Consider the following 22230-nt stretch of genomic DNA (forward strand, 5'->3'; position numbering starts at 1 on the left):
ATAATGTTTATAAAAGAGCTTCCCGCAATCTTTCGCCTTCTATTTCTCTCTCTACTATTTTAATTTATTTGAAGTTTCTGTCGGAGTTGGGAGAGAAAAGTTTTCATCTTTATTCCCCTCCATGTCCCCACTGTCCTCCACCCCAATAACTCCTTACAGCCGTTGATTCCTGATACTCATCACATCATATCGTCAGCTCTCCCTCCACTGCATCTCTGCCTACCTTCTTTTATTTCACGCCCCTCGGTTATTTTTTTTCCATTGTTTTTCTTTTTCTTTCCACTATTTTACTTGCTTTTTTTTGGGTAAATTGTATTGTGAAGTCAAGGGTGTTCTTTTTCCATTTTAATCTTAAATTGAGTGTTACCGAGAGTGATAGAAAAAACGGAGACTAGGTTTTTCCTTCTAATTTGGTTTTTGTTTAAATTCGGCTGCAATGGAGCCGCGAGTTGGGAACAAGTATAAGCTCGGTCGAAAGATCGGCAGCGGATCGTTTGGAGAGATCTATCTTGGTTTGTGCTTATTCGTATTATTATTATTATCTTGTTTGCCTTTTGAAGTACTGTTTTTTTTAATGATAATTTCCTTTTATATTTTAGGTACCAATATTCAAACGAATGAGGAAGTTGCAATTAAGCTTGTAAGTTTTTTCTTCTTTCAAGTTCTTCGACTTTTTATGTTAATTTGTTTGGGTTTTCATTGCAATTTTTTTATTAGTGTCTTAGTGAACAACGAAAGAAAACCTTCTAGGGTTTAACAGTAGATAAGCAGCTATATAGCTTTTCTTTTTGCCTCCTAATGCTGTTAGTGTTAAGAATTGTTTGTCAATGGTAATTTTACTGCCAAGTATGGTAATGGTTCTGTAGGGACAGTAGAAAAGTATGTATCGCTTACTTCGACTTTTAGTTATTCGGATTATTTTATTGGGGTTATAGTTTGCCTTGAATTTTAAGCTTTATTAGGGTTATAGTTTACGTTGTGTACCCTATTCACAGGGATTAGATTTGTGTTTATTTACTGGTTTAGTTAAAGCCACTTGCATGTCGTGAACAAGGACATGTGGGTTTTGCATATATTTTCATAATATCATTGAACTGTAGAGCTTGAATCATGCCATTATCATCCATAGCGTTTAAATAATAATGATTTGAGCAGTTTTGGTTGTGAGCTTCTCACAAGCTCAACTGCATGATTGCATATTGAAGTTGAACTCTCCAAGCGAATGGTGATTCTATTGATATTTTAGTGATCAAATGATAATCATACATCTGAATGAATCTAGGTAGTATGACTTTCGTCTGACTGTTGTGTGTACTAAAAAAGGTTTCCCTTATAAGGTATCGATAATGCAATTTATTCCGCAACTTTCTTTTGTTTATAGTGTTTTCAAATGCACGGATTGTGTTTAGAAATTGATGACATTTTGTTTTGCTCAGGAAAATGTGAAGACCAAGCATCCGCAGTTGATGTATGAATCGAAGTTGTATAAAATACTTCAGGGAGGAAGTAAGGACTACTTTTCCTGCTTGTTGAGTTTTTGAAATAGGAAGAGTTTGATTTGCTCTATTCTGCCTATTTGTTTTCTACGATTAATTTTCTACTTCTATCTTTGGCAGCTGGAATTCCAAACGTGAGATGGTTTGGCATTGAAGGTGACTATAATGTCCTTGTGATGGATTTACTTGGACCTAGTCTTGAAGATTTATTCAACTTCTGCAGTAGGAAACTGTCACTCAAAACTGTTCTCATGCTTGCGGATCAGATGGTAAGTTTTCCTACATTATTTATTCTGGTATGTTTTCTTAGAGCTTCACTAATTGTTTTGGGTAATTGCACATTCTCATCAGATCAATCGAGTTGAATTTTCTCATTCAAAATCATTTCTACATCGAGATATCAAGCCAGACAATTTCCTCATGGGTCTAGGGAGGCGTGCAAACCAGGTCTACATCATTGATTTTGGTCTGGCTAAGAAGTACAGAGATACTTCAACCCATCAACATATTCCTTATAGGTTAGTTCATTTGAGTGCTCTCAACTGGTGGTTTTTTTTAATTATTTGAAGTTGAATGGTGCTTCTGAAGTTATGTCAGTTGATACAATTTTTATATGACAAAGTTGTTTATGGTTTTTTTATGATATTTGGCTTCCTATAAAGGTTGCTTATATTACTGTATTAGGACATTGAGCTTCTTTAATCTTTCCACTGAAATAAACTTGTTTAAGGTTGCTTATATATTGGGCTTTCTATCAAGGTTTTAAGTTTGAATGAATTAGAATTATTAGTAGCTACTTTTCTCTCTCCCTCTCTCTCTCTCTCTATATATAAATCTTTTTCTGTTTCATCTCAATTCTAGTGTATGTCTTTTGCTTTTTTCTATTTTGATTCTTCTCCCCTCAGGTTTAACACTTCTTATTCTTGTCTTCCCCCCTTCATCTTGCACCTAGATGTTGGGTTAATCTTCTGCGACATCATTTCTACTTTTTTCAGATGGCTGTCCATTTTCTGTTAGTACTTTATAAAATTTTATATGAGAAGTTATTTCATTGGAATAGGTTATCACTACTGAGCACTTAGTTGTTAAAGTTGAATGCTTCCATATGTAGATCCGTGAGCTTTTATCAATAATTATTACAATACTTGTGCTGTTATTGTTTGTTGTTTAATGTTCAAAATTGAATGTTAAATGAAGCTCACCATTTCTCCAAAAAAACCTTTAATATTTAATATTGAATGTTAAAAGAATTTAAGAGTTTTGCAGGCACAACCTTTATGTACTATACTGATTTTGTGAGTCTAAATTATAAATCTATGACATTTGGATTAAAGTTTTTTTGATGTGCTTGTATTTATTACAGAGAAAATAAGAATCTGACAGGAACTGCAAGATATGCAAGCATGAATACTCACCTTGGAATTGGTAGGACATTGTTTTCAATTTCAACCCTTTTTTTATTTGTCAGATAACCTGGAGAGTGATTGTTAAATATTTCATTCTAGCTTGCACTACTAACTCATTTGCTGTATCATTCTATAGAGCAAAGCCGGAGGGATGATTTAGAGTCACTTGGATTTGTTCTAATGTATTTTTTAAGGGGAAGGTAACTATCACCCTCCACTTTTATCTCACATAGAGCAAAGCTGTCGGGATATTTTAGTTATAACCCAGTGTCTGCACAGTCTTCCTTGGCAGGGGCTGAGAGCTGGAACTAAGAAGCAAAAGTATGACAAGATCAGCGAAAAGAAAGTATCAACTTCTATTGAGGTAAATTATTGTCTGATTATAGCTGTTCTTCTCATACCTTTTTCAGCAACTTGAATCTGTGTGTAAAACTTACTGGTTTTTTCTTAGGCCTTGTGTCGAGGTTATCCTAGTGAATTCGCATCCTACTTCCATTACTGCCGATCCCTACGGTTTGATGATAAACCAGATTATTCTTATTTGAAGCGCTTGTTCCGAGACCTCTTCATTCGTGAAGGTCAAAACTTTTATATGCCCTCTGTTCCTTCCTTTCTTTTTCCTTCTCTTTCTGTAAGATGTTATACTTGACTGTAACTTTAGATCTTGAAATAATATTCTATGAAGCTTTTCCTCAAGTTGTTAGCTTTTCTGCTTAATTCAGGTTTCCAGTTTGATTACGTGTTTGATTGGACAATCCTAAAGTATCAGCAATCTCAGATTGCCAATCCTCCTACCCGTGCTCTTGTAAGTTGTTTGCAAAACCATGTAACTCAATGGTATCTAGCTTCTTTGCACCACCTTTGACTAGTTTTTATTGATTGTATGTTGCATTTTTAAATGTTTTCCAGGGCTCTGGTGCTGGAACTAGCTCTGGCTTACCTCCTGCAGGTGCAATTGCTGATAGGCAGTCAGGCATGTTCTATTTTTCTTGCTCCTGATTTTGTCTGGTCATATATTGCAATAGTTTATTTTTTGCTTGATTATTTCTTTTATTTATGTATATTCAGTCACATAGTATTTTTAGATAATGCCCCATGGTCTATCTGGAGCAACATGATGATATGGTAGTTTTTCCACAGGTGAAGAGACCAGACCTTCTGGTTGGTCTTCAGCAGATCCTACACGTAGGAGGCATTCTGGCCTGATTGCAAATTCTGGAAGTTTAGCTAAACAAAAAGGTCCAGTAGCTAATGATCTTTCTGCTGCTAAAGATCCTATGGTAATAATTAGTATTATTTCTCCTCTTGGGAAGATCTCCCATAGATTTTGCATGTTTCTCTTTGTGTAATACCGTTTTTGACATTATGATTTAGAAAAATTGGTTTCTCTAAAAATAATCCTGCATCTTTGTGCTACCAGAAGAATCCCACCCTCCATCTTCTCTCCTTTTTCTATTTTTCCAGCAAAAATTGTTGTATGATGGTAGCTGATGTTGAATGCCCTTTCTCTTGACTTGTGCAGTTGTCTAGTTCTAATTTCTTGCGTTCAAGTGGATCTTCGAGGCGAGCTGCTGTTTCTAGCAGTCATGAAGCTGCAGCAATCGCAGTTAGTGGCCCTGAACGCTCTCACTTTCGTGCAACCGATGCAACTGCAGGGCCTTTCCAGAAAATCTCCAGTGGGCAAAGAAACTCGCCTGTTTTATCATCAGAGAACAAGCGGCCATCTTCTGGTAGGAACTCCTCAAATATAAATAATTTAGAGTCTGCTGTGAGGGGCATTGAAAGCCTGCATTTTAGAAACGAAGAAAGGTTACACTATTAGCGTACTACCTACTCAGCCTGCCTGAATCTCCTGCTGCCAACAAAATCTATGATGGCATACTTGGAGAAGAAGCTGTTCTGTTTATTGTGTTTTTATAAAAATCTGAGACGAGACGACTGAAGTTGAGAATTATAACTGTAAGTAGTAATAAAGAGAGAATGAATGAGGAAGAGTGGGACGTCCAATGATAGAAATTATAAAACCTAGGGCACGGTACTTTTGTCTAAATATATACAGCTTCCCTTTTTTTAATCTTTGCTAGCTTCTGTTAAATGTACTTGTGTAGATCATGTAACATATTTTAAAATTCAAACGCAGGCTATTTGTAGGGTTTTTTTATATCAATATTGTAATTTGCTTTTATTAATTTGCTGTTGGAAGTCGTCATATCATGCTACATCATAATAAACGGCTGTATACAACAATTGCTGAAAATTTTAACCAACATTTAAAAATAGCAGGTTCTTGAACAAGATCTTCATTATTGGGAAGAGGGGTTCACTTACTTTTTTTTGTTATTAAATATTAATGCAACATCAATAGCATTAAAAAATATCCATGGAATCGGTTGGTCTACACCATTCGGATTTCAGCTCTGGGTACACTAATCATGTGGTTATGATTTTAAATCTTGTTTATTTATTTAGTGGGGTTAGCTGCCACCTAATGAGCCATATTCAAAATCAAAACTTGAGTTTCCATTTTATTTTATTCAAACCTTATGAAAAAGTAGAAAGAATGGGATTGAAAAAGAGAGTTCAAATCTTCTATTAATTCTTATGAGTTGCTTTTATCTCATTCATCTAAATTGATGGTCCACCAATAATTAGAAACAAGATCATTGACGATGGCACATTATCAAGACCCTCTTTAGATAGAATGCAATCTAAGGAAATGAATTAACATGTTCAATTTCGCTGAGGACCTAAATCTCACTAATTTGAGAAATACGTACTCAGATAATCTATAATTAAAATTCTACAAAGTATACTTTATGCTCTATATATTGTAAAAGCTTATGAAAAATTCCAGATTCAAGGAAATTTCGCATATCCCAAAGTTGCCATCCACCGACATAGTCCCAACAAAGAAGAAAAAGAAAAATCGAGACATGTAGCAGAGAATCAGCGCCACCCATACAATACATAGTCTTTGATCCACCTAAAGCTTTTCCTTAGAGACCCTTTCATCTTGCCTTCAACCGCGTAAACCTTGTAACCAGCAACCCTTTTCTTCCTCTGCAGCTCCGGATCATTGAAGCTCCATGATTTTGAAGAAGACCCAAAAGTACTTTTGCTTTTCTTCATCTTAATTTCCTTGCCCAGCTGATTTGGTGGTTGAACAGAGTTGGCATAATTGGCACTGTAGCATCTGAGGTCTTGCATGTTCCTTGGCCCTCCTTCTTTAGCTTGATAGTAGTAGCTATCCATCTGCATCTCACCATCCCTGTATGATTTGGATCTGAAACCCTCCATAAAGCAAAAAAATGAATGGGGAGGTGTGGAAAGGGATGAAGATGAAGTTGCGGCAGTGGAGAAAATAAATATAAATTGGGTTTGTTTTTTTACTTGGATTGAGACAGAGAGGAAAAGGGGGGTTAAGTGGGAACAGCTCAAGTGGGGTTGCTTATGGCCTTTAGTGTTGGCAATTATTATTTTTTTCATGGGTGGAGCCTTTTGACATTTTCTACTTTTATATTATCTTACAAGGCAGTCGGCCATTGCACGAGGGCAGGCAGCTTATTTTGAATGGTCATTGGTGCGTACTTGCCACGTCTGATGGCGTTCATCCTTGACATTGATAATGAAGAGCGTCTTCTAGATGGAAGGAAATCAAGGTATGCATATTTCTATTGAAGTTGAGAAAGGGGTATGAGATTGTGTAAAATAATAATATTTGATTGGGTTGTGAATTTTATGCAACTGTTAAAAGATGGGTTGTCCTCACTCACGCTGCTAGATGGTGATGAGTGATGACTTTTGAGTTTTGAGTACAGAGCTGATGTTGTGGGTCACATTATCTGCTTTTCTTTCACGAATTGAACCATATGTACATACATACAACCAAAAAAATGAGAGAGTAAACAGTAAAACACAGACAAGGCTACAACAGCCAACAGCCCAGCCCAACGCTTCTCTATGGAAAGCAAACCTATTATTTGGTGGGAGACGCCATTGCCCAAACGTTCTTCACCGATTGGATATATTGTTAGTTTGGAGTGACTACTCTTCAGGTTGTTAAATTAAAAAATACAATTTAAAATCAAATTTTAGCCTAATTTATTTAAATGCATCAATTAATTCAGTCCATGATAAAAGGATCAGCAAACTGAAAGGAGAAAATAATAAAAATGAGTTTGGCGTACCTAAACTCGCTTTAAAATGGAATGAGACAAACCAAAACTCAAAATACAAACAATGACCAACACAACTGGAAAGGCAATGAACTCGGTAGGCGCAGCAAACAACTAAGCTCTACTAAAGCTCAAGTGAGTCATCAGCTGAAGAGAAAAAAACCTCAGTGACCAAACATTATATAAATCCACCCAAGCTTGAATAACTTACAAAGAAAAAAAGAGATTCCAAAAACCCCTAGCTGCATTAGAATATCAAATAACGATAAACCCACAGCAAGGGAGTGGGCAAAACTGGACAATCATTATCTAGAAAATGTGCAGGAACCATATCATTAAAATGGTCAAATATGTTTTTAAGAACAACATTAACTTAAGAAACTAGAAAGGAAGAAAAAAAAAATAAAGAAAGAAACAAGAAAAGCGCACGTTAAAATAGGACTTGCAAAACAACAAAACCCTTTGCCTCAAATAATCTTCCAAAAAAGGTAATCTCATCAAAGGAGATCAGCGACGTTTGAAGGCAGCTCCTCAATGATCACATTGTAGAACTTCTGGATGTCATACAGCATTCTCTCGTCATCATTAGTCACAAAGTTAATGGCAACACCTTTCCTTCCAAACCTTCCACTTCGTCCGATACGGTGGAGGTAGTTTTCTGGTTGAGTCGGCAGATCATAGTTTATGACTAGAGACACTTGCTGCACATCAATACCACGAGCAAGGAGATCAGTTGTGATGAGAACACGAGAAGAACCGGAGCGGAATTCACGCATGATGATGTCACGAGTGTTCTGGTCCATGTCTCCATGGGTGGCAGAAACTGTGTGGTCACGGCTTCGCATCTTGTCAGTTAGCCAGTCAACCTTGCGTCTTGTGTTCACGAAAATGACACTCTGGGTGATGGCAAGGGTCTCATAGAGATCACAAAGAGTTTCAAGCTTCCATTCCTCCTTTTCAACATTCACATAAAACTGCTTGATACCCTCGAGGGTGAGCTCATCACGCTTAACCAAAATTCTCACTGGTTTGTTCATGAACTTCCTAGTGATCTCAAGGGCTTCAGGTGGCATTGTGGCAGAAAATACTCCCACCTGAATCTTGGCTGGCAGCAGCTGGAAGATATCGTAGATCTGACAGACATCAACATTATAAGAGCACAAATTATCAAAACCAGTGCTTTCCAAAATTGGAATCATTTTAAGGTAACATCAAAAACGAAATAGCAAACCTGATCCTTAAAACCACGAGAAAGCATTTCATCAGCCTCATCCAAAACAAACATCTTAATATAATCTGGGCGGAGTGACTGCCTTCTCAACATGTCAAAGACACGACCAGGAGTGCCAACAACAACATGAACACCACTTTGAAGAATGCGCTGGTCCTCACGAACACTTGTCCCACCTACACAAGCGTGGACCTTAACACCAAGGTAATCACCAAGTGCCCGCATCACTTTCTCAATCTGTTGTGCCAACTCCCTAGTGGGTGCCAAAACCAGAGCCTGGCATTGGACCATAGCATAATCAAGTTGTTGTAGAATTCCAGAGCAGAAAGTTGCTGTCTTCCCAGTTCCGGACTGTGCTTGCTGAATCACATCAAGACCCTTGCAAAATGGAACAATACCTCGTTGTTGAATTGCAGAAGGCTTCTCAAAACCTTGGAAAATATTGACAAGAGAATCAAGAATTCAGCATAAATTTGACAAAAACGACCAACATAAAAAAGATATAAACTTCATCATACATACCATACGCATAGATACCCCTCAGAAGATTCTCTTGAAGTCCCATTGCATCAAAACTGTCATAAACTTCATCATAACTTGTGAAAAAATCATCTCCATCAGTTTGGAGCCTGTCCCATTAGAATTTCCACATGCAAGAATCAGCCCATTGTAAACCAATCAGCTCTTTTTCCCTCTTGTTTTAAAGGGAAAAAAACATATGCAAAGGGAGGAAAGAATGCAGTCTATAAACAAGAAACTTACAACTCAGTCATTTTCTGATCATATTGGCGAGCATCAAATTGGGATCCTTCCGGTGCCAAACCTGCCATGACTGTGCAGAGGGAAGAAAGAAGAAAATTATTATATTCATCTCACCTCCAAATCACAGCTTTTAGTTTAAAGATATAAATGGATACTGGCAAATTCAACAAGGCTGGATTCTGATAAAATCAGTATTCTGAACGGTATATAATCATCAAAAGATATAATCTCCAACATGTAACGTTGAAAGTTTTTAATGGAATTAAAAGCCAAAGCTTTTCCATATTGAAAAAGATGTCACAGAAGAGCCAAACTTGCACACCAGATGAAGAGAAGCACAAGCATTAACTTCTGATTTAGTATTTGGAGAAGCCATACAAAGAGGCATACAGTCATCTGATATTTGGATCATAAACCCTTTACCACCAGAAACCATATTGCCTACCTCTCCAAAATTCACTCAGGGACAAGTGCTTAACCAGTAAGGTTTAACACTTTGTTATCACCAAATATCTAAATATTGCTACAGAAGACACATACTGAAGGCACTGTCTCGGTCCACAGGAGCACCAAATAATCACTTGTAAGCAGTTAAGTAAACATGTTTCCAACCCTCGGTTTACTATGACATAAGTAACTCGGTCAGTATGAAGGGTTTTGTAAAGAAAGTGGTGTAAGATAATACTAATGTTAGGCCCATATTAAACAGTGACAACATATATACCTTTCAACTCAGATCAGAAATACCACATTTGTTAAAAATCAGCCTCAAAGTCACCAACCAGTAACTTAAAACTGAACTATCATCAAACATTTACAGCCTAATTTTTTTTTATTTTCCATTACCAAGTAGCAATAATATACGTAGCTCGGGGAATAAGTGCCAATCATCTCACTCAACTAAATGAAAGATATCAACCCCAAAGCTGGAAGTTACAATTTTAAGTTAAGATCTGCCCACAATAATAATAAAAAGCAACGATTTTCATAAACAGAAGCTCGGATAACTAAAGCCTTCCAAATTCGTACTCTTTGGAACCTAAAATACAAACAACAACCCTTTTTGTTCGCCTTTTCTCTTCAAAATCCATCAGTTCTTTTTCCTTAGAGATAAATCCAGCAGGAATGCTTCAAATTTGTTCATTTCTCAAATCTCGAACTAAATATAAAAGAATAAACCTTGCAAGAAAAAAAAGGAACCGGAAATTCCTGTACAGGAACTAGTCAATCTCAAAAACAAAAACCCACGAACATACAAGTGAAACAGATCAAACTCAGATCCCAAACAGTAAAACTAAATCCAATTAACATCAACAAAATAAATTCAACAAAAATAAAGCAAAACAGGAAAAAGAAAAAACAATCAATCAAACCTAATCACCCCGCACACAGAGACAAAAAGAGAAGAACAAAGATGGGAAGAGAGCAACCTTGAAGCAGATGAAAACAGTAGGAGCGATGGGGAAAAAAAGAGTGTAGAAAGGTTGGAAAGAAAGAGAATGAGAGAAAGTGAGAGAGAGAGAGAGAGAGAGAGGGGGGAAGAAAGGGTAGTTTTTTGAGAGCTTTTTTCGGTTGATATTTAGAGAGAGATAGGGTTTCCCAAACTCCTCGGATCTGCGCCGCGGAGTTTTGAGAGAGGAGAGAAGTGTTGATAGCAAACGCAAAGCAGCAAAGCAGCAATATAAAAGCGTTTTGAGTTGTCTTTTACTAGGTTTAATGTGATATCTCTTTCTCCTTAGTGGACTAGCCGTATCCTACTACTTCCACAACGATCTAACTTCTAATCCAACATCCTCTTCTTTTTCTCCCCTAATTTTCCCTCTTTGCCCTTCTTTTTTTAATTTATTACAATTAAGGACTTGAACATCAGTTTAAGATGCAATTAATTTATTACAACTGTAATTTTAATGCTCTATGTTACTTAACCTGCTTTTTTCAATTTAAAATATATGCTAATCACAATTTCAACATATAAAATGAAGAGTATATCTGATCTTTTCTCAACATATATAATTCAAGTTTTAGAAAAAGCAACTGTTTACTTCTTTGGCCAATTTTCTTTTTACTTTGATGAATAATGCTTTAAATAAAGGCAAATTCAATTTAATAGAAAATCCTATTTTAGTCTCCTATCTAATTTTTCTTTTTAATTATTAATTTTATATTCTTTTGTCAAATCACCCTAAGTTAGATGGAAAATTTAATATTTTGTTCACTTTCTTGATGTGGCATACATGTAGATTGTCACATAGATGACACGTTAGCTTTTAATTAGTTTTAAATTTAAAAACATTAAAATTTTATAATTTTAAATAAATTTAATTCTTTTTATTTTTAAAAATAGTTTTCATATTTTTGAATTTTTAAATTTTAAAAATTAATTGCTTCCATGTGTACGTAACATTAGCAAAGTTAATAAATGTTAATTTTTCCATCTATTTTGAGGTGATTTGAAAAAATATAAATTTAATTGGTAAAAAGATGAAAAATTAAATAAATGACTAAAGTGTCAAATAATATGCCTTAAATAAAGACTGAGTATTTGATAAACTACAAGTGTGTGTTTTATTCCACACCAACCTTAAAATTTTGAGCAAACTTTCTTAAATATATTTTTTAATATTTTATTATACTGCTATAAGATACTTGATAACTCCCTAAGCGTAGAGTCTAAAAACTCCACTGATAGTGTAGACTTAAAAAATTGACATATTTATCTTTTTTTAAATATTTTATTCTATCTCTACTTGTCTACCCCTGATTCTGTTTGTGAAGTTTTTAGTGTACCAAATAAAATGTATTTTATGATCTAGCAAAGTTTTACAATTAACAGGGGTTGGTTGTTAAAAAATAACAACGAATCATTTTTCTCAAATTCGAATGGGACACCCTTAAAACATTGGCTTTTGCATTTGCATATCTATTCCCACTTTTCATATTTAGTCAATGAAAGGTAATCCACAGCTTGAAAAAAAAGCCACCCATACTTTTCAAATTTACTTTACAAGACAGAAAAAAAAAATCTAAAGGAAAAATAGCAATAATCGAAGGGCAAATTACCAAAAAAAAACCATTTTTTTTCAAAATTTACTGAAATGGACCCTTTATGTAATTATTTACCGGAATGGTCCGTTTTCTGCGAAATCGCGTCTACGTCAGTGGGATGTCGGGGCACGCGCCAGGAAATCGTGTCCACGTAAGCGCGATTTGCTGACGTGGACACAAATCGCGCCCCCTAAGACGCGATTTGCTGACGTGGCATGAACAGTTTATGTTTTTTAGCTTGGAAAACTTTGAAAGGCCATAACTTTTCGCTCGGTTGTCCGATTGAGACGAATTTTTTTTATTCGAATAACTTTTCGAGATCTACGCGCTGACAAACTGCCGAAAAATATTTTTCGAAATATTTGAAAGGCCATAACTTTTCGAATAACTTTTGTCAGCGCGTAGATCTCGAAAAGTTATTAAAAATAAAAAAAAATTCATCTCAATCGGACAACCGAGCTAAAAGTTATGGCCTTTCAAAGTTTTCCAAGCTAAAAAATATAAACTGTTCATGCTATAAGTCAAGAATCGCGTCTAGGGCGCGATTATGTCCACGCCAAGAATCGCGCTTACGTGGATGCGATTTCCTGGCGCGTACCCTGACATCGCGCTGACGTGGACGCGATTTCGTGAAAAACGGACCATTCCGGTAAATAATTACATAAAAGGCCCATTTCGGTAAATTTTGAAAAAAAGGGGCTTTTTTGGTAATTTGCCCATAATCGAACACTTGCAATTTGGGTTTTGAGTAGATTTCTACTATTTCTTTTAAGATTACCTTGTGTTTTGGGGGTCTAAATTCAATAGATAATGTTTAAAGTTTCAGCTTTATGACACACACACCATTTACCATTTCGGGTTTTGTTAGTGAAATTTGATTAGTCAGATAGCGATGGACATTTCTTCTAAACCAAGAAACCAAAAGAGGGAACCGAAGATTAATCCAACATCACACTCACCATATTCACCTATGCTATTTCATCAATTTAGATTTCATTTATTTTTTAAAAAATCAATCAATTTAGATTTCATTTATTTTTTAAAAAATCAATGATTAACTTTGTAGAATTTTTAAACTTCTTTTTAACTTAAAATAAAACTTAGTTATATTATTATTATAACAGGTTCTGATTAAATCATAAAATGAAAAGACTATAACCATTTGATTAAATCACGTCATAAACTATTATGGTAACCTGAAATCTGTTAAATACTTCATTTTCACTGAAAACCCATTTCTCTCTCTTTATTTTTAGTGTTGAAACCAGTTGACTTACATAAAAGGTAAACTCCTAATTCTTAATACAAATCCTACTTGATATGATCATCCAATGAGATCTTTAAATAGATGTCACTCTTAGAATGCTCATTAAATTGCAAAAATGGGCTGAATTAAGCCCAAATATCATCAACTTGAAACCCAAAGTCCATGAGTTTACAGAGCAAAGGACTCGAAACATGTTGGATCCACTAAACGAAAAGGATCCCCAAGATTATCCAATCAGACTTAAAAAAATAAACAAATGCATAAATGAAAAACGAAAAAGAGACCAAATAATCGTATTATACAGAAAAGATGATTGATGACAAAACAAGAAGACAATCGTGTCACAACTGAGAAAACCAGAAACTGCAATCAATGTTGAGATTCATCTATTTCAAGCTCCTAGAATTTGAGGCTTAAGGATGACCCATTGCCTATTATCTACCAAACAAAATAAGTCACAAAAACAGGTTTGTTTATATGGCAACATAGGGTCTAAAACACTAACCAAGGATTGCCATGGTTCAACCAATCAACACTCAACACTAAACTTTCTCACAAGAATTTTCGAAAAAAAAAACATACCTAAAGAAGTACAAGGCCAAGCTCAGATGGTTTCAGTGTATGCCGTATCCTATAGTTGTAAAGATAATAGTGAAGGCTTCCATCACCTGGCCCAAATTTCAGTTCCTTCAAAAAGGTATCATTATTCATGACATCCAATGCATTGAAAACGTCAAATTCCTTCTGTTTTGCCACAATAAGAGCATCGTTCATCAATTGAAGCAGAGGGGTCTTTGTACATACATTATAATACGAATATGCTGCCTTCAGAGTCGAATGATTCTTGTTTCCTAGGATCGATGAGGGAAGCGTGTAGAAACTGCAGAAATCAGTGATCTCATGGGTTTTGGAGCTTTCAGCAACGTAACTATCAATAACACCCTCAGTAGGAAGAAGCCAATGCTCGACATCATGTTCACTGAAATCAGGTGCAACCACAAACCGACTCAAATAATTCCTGAGTATGTGTGTGACTGCAGGAACATCATGTAGCCCCATTTTCCTGAACCCAGGAGTGACTGTTGATTCAGGTAACTTGTAAAGCTTAATCGTCCGACTCATTGTCATCCTCGGACCAAGTCTAGAAAACCCAACTTCAATCAACTTCTTTGGATTCAAGGATCTATGCCAATATTGACAAGAAGTTATCGGTGTTGGAATAATGATTCCAGCAGTGTATGCTGCTTGCCAGATATTCTCCAAGTGAACCCTCCTTGTCACCTCTTTAATCATAACAGGAGCAAGCCTTTTTGACCTGAGCTTCTTATGAACACATAGAAAATCAACCTCTGCCATGGTAACAATTTCATCTCGAACCCGGATTCTTGCCGGAACACCTGTAATGAAAGCAACTAACTTCTTGGAACTTTTAACACGGACGCCAATATGCCAGCTCTTAAAATAACCAGGGGGACGAAGGGCCCAGCGTAGAAACTCCTTCGAGTAATTAAACCTAAACATATTCTCATCATCCTCGACATAGTTATTTGCCAGAAGGTTATAAACCTCGGTGCACATTTCGTCCGAGTCAATATCACATGTAATCCATTCATACATGGTTGGAAGATTGTACGGTTCCTGCTTGACTTCCGACAAAGGAGTGGGAGCTTCAATAGGGCCCTCAGGCAAACTAGTGTCTCCCAAGTCTTTGAATTGCCCAACAGGCTGGGATTCCCAAAACTTGTGTCTCTTTTCGAGGCCAAGGGACTCTTGAACTTTCCCAGTTATCTCATCGAGTGCAAGGTCACTTTCTGAAGGTGCATTTCCATTGGGATTATGGCTTGGGGTTTCTTCAGGTGGACCAGAAGATTTGTTGCTATCAACCATTACGAATTAACTTCAAAGGCAGCCTGAAAGTCAAAGTAAATAAGATGTGTATTTTACATTTCTTTTTCTTCTACGAAAAATGATAACGAAGATTGATTAAGCTTCCTTGATGTTGCATAATTGGTAGTAAATTACTAAAGCATAAACGAGATAGGAACGACCTTGACTATTACATAACCAAGAAAAAACATAAAAAAAATTGAATCAAATTCTTGTTTTGATCAAACAGAGAACATAAAATCTTGCTTTGTTCAAAGAAAAGAGAACAAAGCTTTCATATCCAAGATATTAAAACACACTAACTAATAATATTTCCAGTCCTATCTTTCTTTATTTCCCCCCTTTCCAAGCAAACCAACTGAATGGGGGAAAATAGATGGAAAATCCAATTATGGTAAGTGAACAAAGAATATTGAAGATAAATCATGATGCAATTCTGTTTTCTTTTACTTGTGTGTGAGCCTGCGCGTTATCATCAAACAAAAGATGGCCTAGAAAGTGAAACGTGAAAACCATGCAAATCCAGAAAACCAAACAGAAAATAAATAAATTACCTGATACTATAAAAATGAATAAGATGGAAATTTTTTGAAAAATTTCCAGGAAACAACTCAAATTGAAGCGGAGATCTAAGAATTTTGAAGCTTCGTCTTGTGAGAGAGCATTGGGAATTTGGAAATAGTAGAAGAAGCGTGTAAGCGGAGCGACGATCTTCTAGGTCCTAATATTTTGGTTAAGAATTTAAGGAATAAAATTTCCAAGAATTGTTGGTATATTTGTCATTTCCTATGTTTTATATTTCCAATTAATCAAGTCAGTTAGAATAATCTTAAATATTTTTTATTCTTTATATCCGTTTTATAATGATGTTGAGGGTTCATTATTGGAAAAGTAATTTGCTGTAATCGATGGTAAAATCTGAGGCTGGCAGGGTCCAGCCCTTATAATTAATTTTTTTATTTAAATTATTTTATGATTTATAAAATTTAAAATTAATATTGGTAAAATTATACATTTTCTCTTAAAATGATGAAATTTTAATTTAATCCCTTAAATATTATAAATATATAGATTATTAAAATAATAAAATTACATTTTACCTTCATAAAAATATAGTAATTATCAATAAAATTTTCTAATTTTACTCTCAATTATATTATTGCACTCAACCGCCTATTGATATTTTATAAATGAAATTATATTATTAGAAAGATTTTTTTATTTTTCATATTTTTATAAATGAAAAACCTTACAATAGTAGGGTTTGAACCATCAAACCTTATAAATTTTAAAATTTCACTTTACTATTTTATCAAAAGATTTATTTGATTCATTGTGATCATTAATATTAATTAATATAGCATATCTTTTCATTTTCTATTATTTAAAATATATATAATTTGGTCTCTAAAATTGTCCATTTGTACTTAATTAGTTTTAATTTTTTTAACTTAGTTTCTAAATTTGTATTACATCAATCAAGTTGGTACCTCCGCATTAATATCATTAGTTTGTGTTGACATGGCATTACTAGTCAATCTGATTGTGCCACAACTTAAAATGCCACATGAAAAATATAAATATAGTTTTTTATTTTTTAATTTTATATTTACCACATGGCAACCTCTCAAGATGCCATGTGACACCACCAAATTAGTTAGTAGTGTCACATTAGTACAAACTAATGATGTTAATATGGAGGTACCAACCTAATCGACGGAATAAAATTTAAAGATCAACTAAGTAAAAAAAATTAAGAACACGTAAGTACAAATAGACAAATTTAGGGAAATGATAAATTATCTCCTTAAAAAAATCAAATTTTTAAAAGTTTATGCATGATGCCCTTAACCTACACAAATTTAAAGTATAAAAAAATTACAATATTGTTTTTAATCGATTTTATATTATTTAAACCCTTAATTAAATTCATGTTGTAAGTTAACCAAAACACCAATTTAATTAGAAAATTATTAATTTAATTTTACATATTTAAAGTTAATTATATTTTTACAAACGTACTTATGTATTTTTACCATTTCTATTAAAACCAATATTCTAAAATCATTCTTATATTTAGTTTTTATCGTTTAACAATAAAAATAATGAAACAACAATTCTATAAAATAATTTATAAAATTTTAATCTTAATCCTCGTTTCATTACCAGAGTTTTTATTTTTATTTCAAAATATCCGGTATTTAATACATAATCAAACATGAATATTAGAAAAAATTGCATTAAAAATTTTCAAACATGGATGTATTTAACACAATGGTACATAAAAATTAAACTTTTAATTGTTACATCACATAATTCACTGATCATCTATGAATTTATATACTGTTACTTCATTAAATAGAATCCACATAAATACATATAGTAAAAATAACTTTGAAATATATATACCCCAATACCATACACATACGCATACCCAACATTCCGCCCAAATATCATAGATCCCATCCCCTAGTATCCATAGAAATGTAGGCTTTTCGTCACTAATGCCATGGGATGGGGCTAAAAGAGTTTCTTCATTATTATGATTCTAAAATGTACATTCCCCTTGTCTACATGTTGCTTCCAAAAGTCAAAACTGGTTTCCACTCTAATTATAACGGGCTAATTGTACAATAATACCTTGTAATATACTAACTACATGATTCATCATGGATCTTGAATGGTCATAAATGCATTTCAATGCCCATGCATTGATTCATTGAACAAGATCAATGGATCCACAATTCACATACATACACAGATTCCAAAATTTATAAAGAAAAAGACAACTATCACTTACATCCTAGGCAGCTAAAGACTCAAACCAAAATAACAGTTTCCCCTCGTGAACCTGCAAGAACATGAAAAGAATTCATAATTAAGTTCCTGGGTACAAGGAAAAAAAACATATGCCCAAGAAAAGAGTAGAAATGTGCAATTTCACATACATTGTTCATAGATTTCTTTCACTAGCTGAAGCATTGAATCGGTATCTTCAGCCATTTTGGAGACTCTTTCTGCCTCCTTCACGGCCTCAGCGGCTAAAAACGATTTATTTTCAGCTTCAGCAACTTTATAGGCTGTTGTGATGGCTGCTTCTTCTACTGTTTCACCAGAACCTATTGCATCAGAATTCTGCCGCAGGCGTACGTCTTTTTGTTTAGGGGTAGGTGTTTCTGTTCCCATCAAGGTATCTTCTCTAATCTTGTAGCAATTTTGTACCTGCATTGGATGGTTTTAACATTAAGATGCATACAGCATCCACCATAGAATCCCCTTTTCCATTAAATCATTCAATAATGTAATACAACATCAAATTCTTGCATCTAAACTAATTATCAAAACCCGAGGTTGCTAGCAAGTCATCCCCAGAATCAATCTGCTAATAGTCATCTTTTAAATACATCAAAGGTAGGAGAGCTTCAACAGCGGAGTCAAAATTTGTCTTCTTTAACAAGATAAGATGACAATTCTGGAGGTCAGTCTAGAGATTCTTATCCAGTTCAACTGATGTGAATGTGCAGAAAACAATTAAAACCTGAACAACTTATTATATTATTTTCCCTTTCCTGCAAAGTTTAGATTAGTATAGGAAAATGCCAGTTGTTGAAACGAATTTGTCATCATGTTTAGCAAACTCGAAATGACCATATAAATGGAAAAAAGTGGCGAAACTATCAATCATGAAGGTGAAATACTCATTATAGAGTCACAATTACCTTTTCCAGTTTGCCTTGTGAAACAAGTCTTCTCAGCCTTGAACTTAGTAACCTTCTAAAATTTGGTGGAACTTCATGCCTTTGCTGCAGCATGTAAATCAAATCAGTTAGTATCCATATTCCCAAACATGCATTAATAAATAGACAGTGATCACTGGTCCAAACACACACATACTTGCAAAAGGAAGACAAAGGCACACCGAGATAAAACATAAATATTCCAGTTTGACAATTTTAAGGAAAGAAGGATCTGTTGTGCCTGTAAAAGCGAATTATAGCACTGTTCTTTTTCAAAAATGATGTTTAAGGATTCAGCTACTATATATGAGGGAGAAACGCCAGAATTTTTGGGAAGGATTCAGTTAAAGGTCCTCTAAAAACAATGCTCTCCTTCAGAGATCAACAACCAGATGATAGGTCTAAAAAACGAAGCATTTACGAAAAGCGAAAAGTGTGGCCAATGAGGCCTTAGCTTAATGGCAAGGTTGAGGCCCTAAGAACTTTGTGATCCCAAGTTTGAGTCTCACCCTGTGTAAATCATGTGGGGAATCTTAGTTCAGATTTATTTTGGTCAGTTCCACCATGCGTGGGCCCATCCAAATTTATTCTGGTTTAGGTTGGATATATTCCAGTTATCAATCCGATCGTGCTTTGTATTCTTGATTCTAGTTATAGTTATTTGGCTGTATTGACTGTAATTGAGTTTGTACTTGATAATTGTTCTTGTAACCTCTTCAAAAAAAAAGAAGCAAGAAAAGTGTTTCTAACATATCTAAATACAAGCTGATATCAGCTGAAAGCTACAGAATCCCAGCTCCAGGAAAACACCTAAGATTATTCAATCCTGTCTTCTATATTAAAATAAAACAACATAAATATCAGCATTCAGCATGTTAGCATTATGGTCATGCAGTCGAATCATCTAGTGCAATGTTAGGTACCTGTGTGTACAGAATTCAGGTACCACTGAGTGTTTGGGAGGAAATTTAACATGTTGTAATCCTGCTCTAAACTCTGAAGCACAATATGCTCGCTAATATTTAGATATTACAACTACCTCAACATACAATATACATGAGTTACATCTAAAAAGAGGGGAAGAAAAAGAAGAAACAAAACCCATCTCACCTCAATGTAGCTTACAATTGCACTTATATCACATCCATTTGTATCTTTAATGGTTGAAAGGGCTTCAAAAATCATTGTGTTATACCTGGTATGATGGAAATAAAAAGAAGAGAAATAGCATCAAGTGCATATTGAAGCAGGGAACATAGCATATTTATCAAGCTACCTTAACACAAAGCAAACTGAACACTCTGCATCTTGAGAAATAAATGGGAGAGACTATACTAATCATATTATATGAAGTTCCATTAAACTTGCACATTAAGGCAATTTAGCATCGATTTTGGAAAACACAAAAAACTATGAAATCATTCAAAAGTAAAATTCAACTTAAACCTGCTAACCACAGTAAAAAAGAAAATCATGCATAGAGGGGTTTTCAGATTTTGAATTGACCATGAAAAAAACAAATTCAAATAAAATTCATTATAAAATCCAAAAGGCTTTAGGGATGTTTTATTCCACTTCTCACACCACAGTTATGAGAAGATCAGTCATCAACACAGATGTCTTTTAAATAGAGAACAGAAAGAATAGAAATACAAACCTAGGAGCATTCTTCCCGTCTATACCGTTGTTTGAAGAATCACCCACAACAGTATCAGAAGTTACATTGTGAGCACGCGACGCAACTGGAGCAGAAGAATTGGGAGTGTTGGGAAGGGAAGCAACAATGGCTTTTACCTTGGGTGCTCTTGATTTGTCTCTGGCACCTTGAGTAGAAGTACTGACACTCAAATTCCGCCATTTATCCTGCAAATGAGAGCAAACATGAGAAAACCATATAGGTTGACCACAACATAGGAAGGCTATGAAGAACTTAAAATTCACCAAAACCGAGCAATAATCGCATGGAAATCGAAAACTAGAATTAACAAATATTTTGTCCTTGGTTTTGAGTTCCGACAGTCTTATGAATATGTATTAGGTTCTTAATGACCAAGGCCTCTGTAAGCTTATATCACCTATCACTGCAATGAACCCAATACAAATTCTTAAATACTTACAAAGCTTTAGCAAGCCTAAATGTTTGATATCATGTAGAACAACTCAGCCCAATTCAAAGGCCATAATAGAGATGTGTTTAGTTTCCCTCGACGCCCAATTACGAGATCTAAATACAAACAGATAAAGTCAAAACTCAGCTTAGTGGTTCAAGACTTTATCACGAAAAAGTTCGAGAAGAATAGTTGAAGTTTCAAGACGATGAATTCTGGAGTAAAAAACTTTTATTCCCGTTAAGAATTTAAATTACTATATGCAGCATCACTTAACATGAATTAGGGTAAGATGTTTAGTAGTTTAAGCTTTAACCAAACCACGTGCATTGTACAAACATTCAAGAATTGATTTTAACTTAAACCTGTCACCATTCAACTAAAGTCAAACTCACGGTAAGGGTTTCTTGATGTAAAATATCATCTCAATTAAAACAGCGTAAAAAAAAAAAATTGCTACTTATCACAAAATAATCTCTGTAACCAAAACAACAAAACAGAGCAAACATGGCATTAGAGGAAAAAGTAAAACGATTTTAAATCCAAAAATAAACTGAAGACAAACAAACAAAAGAAAAGGAAGAACCTTGAGGTCAATGTTGGAGCGGTGAGTGAGGAAAGGGGCAAATTCGGGATCTTTAAGGATGTTCTTCCACTTTCCAGGACCGTGTTTGGTGATTCCGGCCAGAAGCGCCTCCTCTTCCTCCGCTGTCCACTTTTGTTTCTGGTTTCCCATTCTAACCCTTCTCGCTTTGTGTGTCTCTCCCGCCCTCCTCTATAAACCCTAAAACACCAAGAAGAAACTATATTTTGTTGTTACGTAGCTGCTGGGGGGGGGGGGGGTTATTATTATTAATAAAAATAACGGTTAATGGTTAATACTTATTCTAATAAAAAATAGAAGGATTAATCAACAATTTTCCTAAATTCTAACACTACTTATTAGTATTTATTGTATTCACAGTTAATAGCAAATTAATAGCAATGATTAACCTTCTAAAATATCAAAAAGAAAATGATAAATAATTAATGATCAATACTTAATTCTAATAAAATAAAAAGATTAATCAATAATTTTCCTAAATTCTACCATCACCTAATAGTATTTTTTGTTGT

General features: G+C 34.6%; 5 protein-coding genes and 1 non-coding gene across 7 annotated transcripts; 1 reads left to right on the forward strand and 5 right to left on the reverse strand.

Moving 5' to 3' along the window:
* Nucleotides 1-28: 28 nt before the first annotated feature.
* On the forward strand, nt 29-5091 carry LOC105767357 (casein kinase 1-like protein 2). Its single transcript, XM_012586865.2, has 13 exons — nt 29-512; nt 600-640; nt 1437-1506; nt 1617-1765; nt 1848-2014; nt 2860-2921; nt 3039-3102; nt 3182-3266; nt 3354-3480; nt 3625-3707; nt 3812-3875; nt 4043-4182; nt 4425-5091. Exons 1-13 carry the CDS (start codon nt 437-439, stop codon nt 4722-4724), a joined length of 1428 nt encoding a protein of 475 aa, XP_012442319.1. The 5' UTR covers nt 29-436; the 3' UTR covers nt 4725-5091.
* Nucleotides 5092-5565: 474 nt separating this feature from the next.
* On the reverse strand, nt 5566-6328 carry LOC105767363 (uncharacterized). Its single transcript, XM_012586870.2, has one exon. It carries the CDS (start codon nt 6197-6199, stop codon nt 5849-5851), a length of 351 nt encoding a protein of 116 aa, XP_012442324.1. The 5' UTR covers nt 6200-6328; the 3' UTR covers nt 5566-5848.
* Nucleotides 6329-7382: 1054 nt separating this feature from the next.
* LOC105767359 (eukaryotic initiation factor 4A-10) lies at nt 7383-10761 on the reverse strand. 2 transcript variants are annotated; one of them, XM_012586867.2, is made up of 5 exons: nt 10501-10761; nt 9071-9140; nt 8831-8937; nt 8309-8739; nt 7383-8210 (listed from the first exon to the last, which is right to left on the reverse strand). In XM_012586867.2, the coding sequence occupies exons 2-5, from the start codon at nt 9136-9138 to the stop codon at nt 7575-7577; spliced, it is 1242 nt and encodes a 413-aa protein (XP_012442321.1). In that variant the 5' UTR covers nt 9139-9140; nt 10501-10761; the 3' UTR covers nt 7383-7574. The 2 variants fall into 2 exon arrangements, with proteins under 2 accessions (XP_012442321.1, XP_052486717.1); XM_052630757.1 differs by lacking the exon at nt 10501-10761 and adding an exon at nt 10444-10466.
* LOC128041488 (small nucleolar RNA snoR98) lies at nt 9363-9467 on the reverse strand. Its single transcript, XR_008196507.1, has one exon. It is a non-coding gene; the product is annotated as a small nucleolar RNA snoR98 (small nucleolar RNA).
* Nucleotides 10762-13647: 2886 nt separating the features above from the next.
* Nucleotides 13648-16023, reverse strand: LOC105767358 (glycylpeptide N-tetradecanoyltransferase 1). The gene is made up of 2 exons (XM_012586866.2): nt 15824-16023; nt 13648-15292 (listed from the first exon to the last, which is right to left on the reverse strand). Exon 2 carries the CDS (start codon nt 15267-15269, stop codon nt 13965-13967), a length of 1305 nt encoding a protein of 434 aa, XP_012442320.2. The 5' UTR covers nt 15270-15292; nt 15824-16023; the 3' UTR covers nt 13648-13964.
* Nucleotides 16024-17647: 1624 nt separating this feature from the next.
* On the reverse strand, nt 17648-21936 carry LOC105767361 (telomere repeat-binding factor 4). Its single transcript, XM_012586868.2, has 6 exons — nt 21701-21936; nt 20664-20869; nt 20117-20201; nt 18989-19072; nt 18218-18491; nt 17648-18120 (listed from the first exon to the last, which is right to left on the reverse strand). Exons 1-6 carry the CDS (start codon nt 21848-21850, stop codon nt 18089-18091), a joined length of 831 nt encoding a protein of 276 aa, XP_012442322.1. The 5' UTR covers nt 21851-21936; the 3' UTR covers nt 17648-18088.
* Nucleotides 21937-22230: the final 294 nt, after the last annotated feature.

This window comes from Gossypium raimondii, chromosome 5 (assembly GCF_025698545.1).
Source record: "Gossypium raimondii isolate GPD5lz chromosome 5, ASM2569854v1, whole genome shotgun sequence".
Classification (NCBI taxonomy): Eukaryota; Viridiplantae; Streptophyta; class Magnoliopsida; order Malvales; family Malvaceae; genus Gossypium; species Gossypium raimondii.